The following is a 6,530-nucleotide window of genomic DNA, read 5'->3' on the forward strand; positions in this document are numbered from 1 at the left end:
GGGGGATCACACTTCTCACCCTCCCTGGGAAAGTCTATTCCAGGGTCCTGGAGAGGAGGATTTGACTGACAGTCGAGCCTCGGATCCAGAGGGAACAATGTTGTTTTTGTCCTGGTCCTGGAAGACTGGACCAGCTCTAGACCCTCCATAACCCTAAGCCCAACCAGTCCACATGTGTTTTGTGGATTTGGAGAAAGCGTTCGACTGCATCCCTCAGGGTGCCTTGTGGAAGTACGGAGTCCGGGGCCCCTTGTTAAGGGCCGTCCGGTCTCTGTATGACCAAAGCAGGAGTCTGGTCCACATTGCCGGCAGTAAGCCGGACCTGTTCCCGGTGCATGTTGGACTCCGGCAGGGCTGCCCTTTGTCACCGGTTCTGTTCATAATTTTTATGGACAGAATTTCTCGGTGCAGCCAGGGGCCGGAGGGGGTCCGGTTCGGGGACCACAGGATTTCATCTGCTTTTTGCAGATGATGTTGTCCTGTTGGCTTCATCAAACCTTGACCATCATGCACTGGGGCGGTTCGCAGCCGAGTGTGAAGCAACAGGGATGAGGATCAGCACCTCCAAATCCGAGGCCATGGTCCTCGACCGGAAGAAGGTGGCCTGCCCCCTCCTGGTCCAAGTCTCTCCAGAGGGACCCTGGCTCAAGTGGAGGAGTTCAAGTATCTTGGTGCCTTGTACATGAGTTGAGGAAGGATGGAGGGGAGATTGACAATAGGATTGGTGCAGCTTCTGTTGTGGTGAAGAAGGAGCTGAGCCGAAAGGCGAAGCTCTCAGTTCACTGGGGAATCTTTGCTCCTACCCTCTATATCAGCGGTCGCCAACTGGCCACTTTTGACCCTCAGCTCAGCTCACCTGTCCAGCTGGACCTGTGTGTGTGTGTGTGTGTGTGTGTGTGTGTGTGTGTGTGTGTGTGTGTGCCTCCTGAACACAAACTGGAGTCTTTTTGCAGTGAGGTGAGTGTAACTCAGTGCAGTTCACACACTGCAGAGCTTTCTCTGAGATCATGTAGGAGGCGCTCACACTCCGGAGTGTGTGCTGCGGTGCGTGTGTGTGTGTGTGTGTGTGTGTGTGTGTGTGTGTGTTCTGTGGTGAGTGTGCTCTGGGCAGGCGTATAGCGGGACAGCAGGTCTGATGGAAATCCTCCCGGAGGAGGACCTCCCTCTGTGTGAGCAGCTCACTGCTGCCTGAATAAAAGATCTGCTTGACTGAGCAGCTCCTCACTGACAGGATGAGCTCCACCAGCTGCCCCGCTGCCAGCACACACACACCGAAGGTGAGCACTCACACACACACACACACACACACACACGTGCCCATAACGTTTTGAATGTGATCTGTTCAGATTTAAAAAATGAATGACAGACTTTTAAGACGAACTAAACTTTTAAAATGGAAACGTGGAGTTTGCATGTTCTCTCTGTTGTCTCAGTGGTTTCTATCTGACTTTGTGGAGTTTGCATGTTCCCACTGTTTTGCATCTGTGTGACCAGGCAATTCTGAATAATCACTTATATTTAAACATATCCATTTACTTGCCAGCATTATTTCGTCCTAAATTGAACATTACACAGTATTTTTAGAGACAGTTATTCAGATGGTCAGCTGACGCTCACGAGGTTCTGGTACCACAGTGCGGTCCAGCACTGCTTCTGTTCAAACACAGGAGGTTGGAAGTATTCCAGAAAAAGTTTGAACACCTTCAGGAATTAGTGTATTAAAGTCTGAATTAAGCTCCATTAATACAGAACAGCTTTTTGTTGCTGACTCTTTCATTGCTCCCTGAAAAAGACCTTTTTTTTTGTTGTTAAAATTGTCCATTTACCTTTCAGTTTTGAGCCACTTTACTACTTCAGCAGTTCTTCACTGACCTTTGTCCCATTTCAAGCTATTTACTGGATTTGAATCACTTGGATTACAATAAATAAAAACAAAGTTTCCACAAAATGCCCTGTCAACAGATGTGATCTCGGTGTCAAATTACCTGCAGTGATTGGTGTGCAACGTCTCCAGAGGTCATTTCTGCACCCGAGCTCAATCAGCTGGATGTGTCTTCTGTCCCCAGGTGCTGTGTGCTCGAATCTGCATGTTCTACAGCAGCTTGTTTCTGGCCGGCTGGCCGCTGTGTCCGCAGGCGGCTCGACTCCGCTGCGGCTCCGAGCTCCTCGCCGACCTCCTCTTCGTGTGTGGAGACCGAGGGATCTACCTAGGTGAGAGGCCAAAAGCCTGAGCTTACGAAGCAAAACTGAAAATAGATCTTTGATGAGAAAAGTGGATGGACGGATGGATGGATGGATGACGGATGGATGATGGATGGATGTTTCAAGCCTAATCTTCCAGCCGAGACTGTCAGCCTCCCTCACAGAGAGTAGGACTGGTTCCACATGACAGGAGCCTGGCAGCTGAAGGCTCTGCTCCTGTTCTGCTGTTAGAGAACCACAGAACGCCCAGAAAGCAGAACTCTAGTCAGTGTCCGTCTGTCTGAGAAGCTACGATGGATCTGATTGAGACGAAATGTCGTGAAGCCCGCCCTGAGTTACCTCGAACTCAGGTGCAAAACCCAGATATGACGTTGACCCTTCAACAGCAGCAACAGGCCGTCCTCAGCATGGCGCCCGGCGCCCGGCCCTCCTGGCCAGCCGCCCCCCGCTGTGCAGGTGGCGCTCCACCAGCGGTGCGCATGCTGATGGAAACACACCACCTCCAGGATTCTGCCCTTTGACCAGGTTCCCTTTCTCCCGTTGCGTCCAAGGCCAGCCTGCTATCAGCCGGTGTCCGTCCAGCAGCAGGCAGAGTGTGTGATAGGCCTCCCTATCTCTGAGAGCAGCTCCGCTCTCTCGCTCAAAACAAGAATCAGAAGCAGCAGAGCGCCGTGTGCTCCGCTGATAGTGAGGCAGCTGCAGCACAGCTGGTCAGCGGGGCGGCTCGCCATCCCTGGACCGAACCCGCATGAACCCCAAACGGAAAGCAAGGCTGCTCCGTGGATGGAGGAGGACCTCAGCCTGGTTACTGCTTGAGCCACCTCCAGAAGGAAACCACTGCCAATTAGGTTTTGAATATTTTTTCAATGATATGACTTAAACATGCCAAAAAAAAAAACAAACAAAAAAATAGAACCCTCCAACATTTGTGATTTTGTTCAGTTGTTATAATCCCAAATCCCTGGAACAGTACGGTATGGAGTCTTTCGTGGGCCCTGACACCTCTTGATCCAGATCATGGTCTGAGGGTTCTGCTCTGATCCTGTCTAACATGTGGGGCAGGGTCCACCTGGACAGGCGAGCAGGACGCGCTATCACACACAGGCAGAACATGCAAACTCCACACAGAGGAGGAGGATTAACTGGCTGAAACAGCTGTGAAGAAGATGAGTTCATGTCATACTGAAAATGCTGGTGGTGAGCAGACTGACTGTGAGAGGCTGACACTGAAGAACTGGTTTTTGCAACTGTTCCTGTCCCGCAGGTAAAGGGTCCTGGTCCGGGTACGGCGCTCGGCCCAGAGGGAAGGGGATCGTGGACCAGTGCTGCAGAGCCTCCGGGTGTGATCTTCAACATCTGGAGATGTACTGCGCAAAACCAAAGAGCCTGAAGCACAGCACAGCTCCTCCACCGACAACCACAACGCCTGACAGCAGGACACAGCCGGACATGGTACGACTGTCCTGTAGAGACACAGCCGGATGTGGTACGACTGTCCTGTAGAGACACAGCCGGACATGGTACGACTGTCCTGTAGAGACACAGCCGGATGTGGTCTGACTGTCCTGATGAATGCTAATGAAACACCAGGAGTTCCTCTTCTGTCTCTAACTGTGACAGCAGAACTGGAAGTCCAGTATCTGAACCTGCTGTCAGTCTGAGGGTGGATCAGTTCCTGTCTGTGACAGGAACAATCCTCTCACCTCCAACCACAACAGCAGAGAGTCTCCTCCTCTGGGTCTGGTTCTGCAGGGTTCTCCTCTGGGTCTGGTTCTGCAGGGTTCTCCTCTGGGTCTGGTTCTGGTTCTTTGAGTGCAGGCTGCTGCGCAGGAGTCAGATCTGCTCCTGCAGTTGAACAGTGTGTAGTGTGCAGTGTGTGACGCTTTAGCTTGCGGCTGGATGCTGTTCAGTGTGTGTTACTGTCTGAAGAGCTGCTTCCTTCTCAGGGTCATATTTAAATCACAGGGTCACAGGCTCAGTGTCCTTGAGCAAGGCACTGAACCCCAAATTACTCACAATAAACGCACAGGTGTGTGTGTGTGTGTGTGTGTGTGTGTGTGTGTGTGTGTGTGTGTGTGTGTGTGTGTGTACCGATCCAGCAGGCTGCTGCAGCAGTATCTGAGTGAATTCTATTCATGTTTTCCGTCGCTGCAGGTTGTGACGACGGTTTGAACTCCAATCTGTTGGAACTCACGGTGTCCACAAGAAGTTGGTGCTCTCAGAAGACAGTCACGACTCTGTTTGTAAACTTTCTCACTTTCAGAAGTACTTTGCTAATCCTGATTTTTTTCTAAAAAGAGAACTTTGTACTTGAAGGGCCGGCCTTCAGAAACAACGTGTGAGCAGACCCAGATGGAGATACCTGAGTCCTGAGATCCCCACAGTCTTGGCATTGTGTGTTTTCAGACAGTGACCTTTCCCAGCTGAGCTGCACGGCCTTGACTTCCCTCCTTCTTCTTATTTTTGTCCTGCAGTTTGAAGCTGTGCTCCAGAAGAGACTGCTGGAGCACCTGGGGCCCCCCGGCAGCTCCAGGAGGGAGGCTCACGTCCAGAGAACCAGGCCTGCGAAGCCAAGCCCGTGGAAAAGCAGGTGGTCCCCGTCTGGCAGGAGGGAGCGAGCTCAGAGGCCCCCCGGCCGGCGGCCTGCAGCCCCAGTCGGACCCGAGTGACCGCCCCGCGGGAATCCTCTCTGACACGGCTCAGCTTTAACTGAGGCCTGCTGTCCTGGATCTTATTCTGATCACATCGGACTGTTTCTCCTGGAGGACGATCGCAGTGGTCTGAATCACTAACTCCAAGGCCTGGACGGACTCCAACCCACGACCATTTCCTGTGAAGGAGGAGCACTAACCACTGCAGCAGTGGGTGGTGATGTGACAGAGACGGCTGTCCTCCTGCTTCACTCCATCAGCTGGTCCAGGGACGTTTCTGCTGTGGACCAGGCTGGTACAGGCACTCTGAGCCCGGAGAGCGAAACGCAGGGTTCCACTGAGGACGGTCTTTATTCAGACTGTCGGTGGAAACAAACTCTTTCATGGCTCACGTCTTATTGTTCCTGTATATGTAGTAAGAGTGAATTCTTTCTGTTTGTAAAGACGTCTCATATGCAACTGCTTCAAATTCATGAACACAGAGAAGAAAGCAGCCTGTGAAGGAGGCACAAGTCCCCTCCAGCAGCGGGAATCCAACCAGAGACCCGTCAACACTGGAACTCCAAACAACACAACACAAAGAAACTCATCACAGTGAATGCTCTTATTAGTCACCCATCCTCCCTCCATCCTTCCATCATCCATTCATCCATCCATCCATCCATCCTCCCTCCATCCTCCCTCCATCCATCCATCATCCATTCATCATCCCTCCATCCATCCATCCATCCATCCATCCTCCCTCCATCCATCCATCCATTTAGATCCATTTTAATGTGTAAACATTGAGGTAAAATTCCACCTTTCCTCTGAACTGTGTCTTTTTTCATCAAGCAGCTGAAGATGTGTGTCTGTGCTCGTCTTTTGTCATGGCTCGGCACTGAATCAGCTCCCCCTCCTCAGATCACTGGTTTGACCTTTGAACTCCGGCTGATGTACGACCCCCATCAGCTCTGTTGATTAGTCCGATTCACTCAACAAGAAGTCAAGATTGACTTTGTTAATGAAACAGAGAGAGTGTGTGTGTGTGTGTGTGTGTGTGTGTGTGTGTGTGTGTGTGTGTGTGTGTGCGTTTACAGTGTTATTTGTTTAGTATTTGTTTAGTATTTGATGTGTTATTTATTCATTTTGCTCTGACCCTGAGTCTCTAAATAAAGCAGTAATGTTATCGTGGCGGTGCTGATCTCTCGTCTTCTGTGAGGATCTGTTTCACAATCGGAGCTCGACAGCAGAAAGTTTCCTGAAGCATCTCCTGCTGGGCTCAGGCTGACATGACATTCCTGCGGGCTGTAATCAGGAGCTCCACTCTGACATGATGGACTTATCACGGCTGAAGGACATCTCAACCTCCGCCGAGGAGCGGCCTGACAGAAAACAGCAGCTCCGCACTCGGAGCGCATCGCTAAGTAATTCTGGACAAAGGAGAAAACACGGTTTCTCTCCCTACCAATAAGCAAGGATGATGGGATGCATTCATTTTGAAGACTTACAATTAGGGTTGCAAAGGGGCGGAACATTTCTGGTAAATTTCCAGAAACTTTCCATGGGAAGTTAAGCTGGGGAATTTTGGAAATATTCCAAATTAGAAACTTTCCATGGGAATTACGGGAATTATGGGAATTTATGGGAATTTTAAGAATTTATGGGAATTTATGGGAATGATTGGGAATTTATGGG

At 50.8% G+C, this 6,530-nt stretch overlaps 1 protein-coding gene across 1 annotated transcript; it reads left to right on the forward strand.

Annotated features, from left to right (window-relative positions):
* The first annotated feature begins 172 nt into the window (after positions 1-172).
* Positions 173-4,871, forward strand: igf3 (insulin-like growth factor 3). The gene is made up of 4 exons (XM_030117824.1): positions 173-238; positions 2,067-2,211; positions 3,467-3,654; positions 4,677-4,871. The coding sequence occupies exons 1-4, from the start codon at positions 173-175 to the stop codon at positions 4,869-4,871; spliced, it is 594 nt and encodes a 197-aa protein (XP_029973684.1).
* Positions 4,872-6,530: the final 1,659 nt, after the last annotated feature.

This window comes from Salarias fasciatus, chromosome 20 (assembly GCF_902148845.1).
Source record: "Salarias fasciatus chromosome 20, fSalaFa1.1, whole genome shotgun sequence".
NCBI lineage: Eukaryota > Metazoa > Chordata > Actinopteri > Blenniiformes > Blenniidae > Salarias > Salarias fasciatus.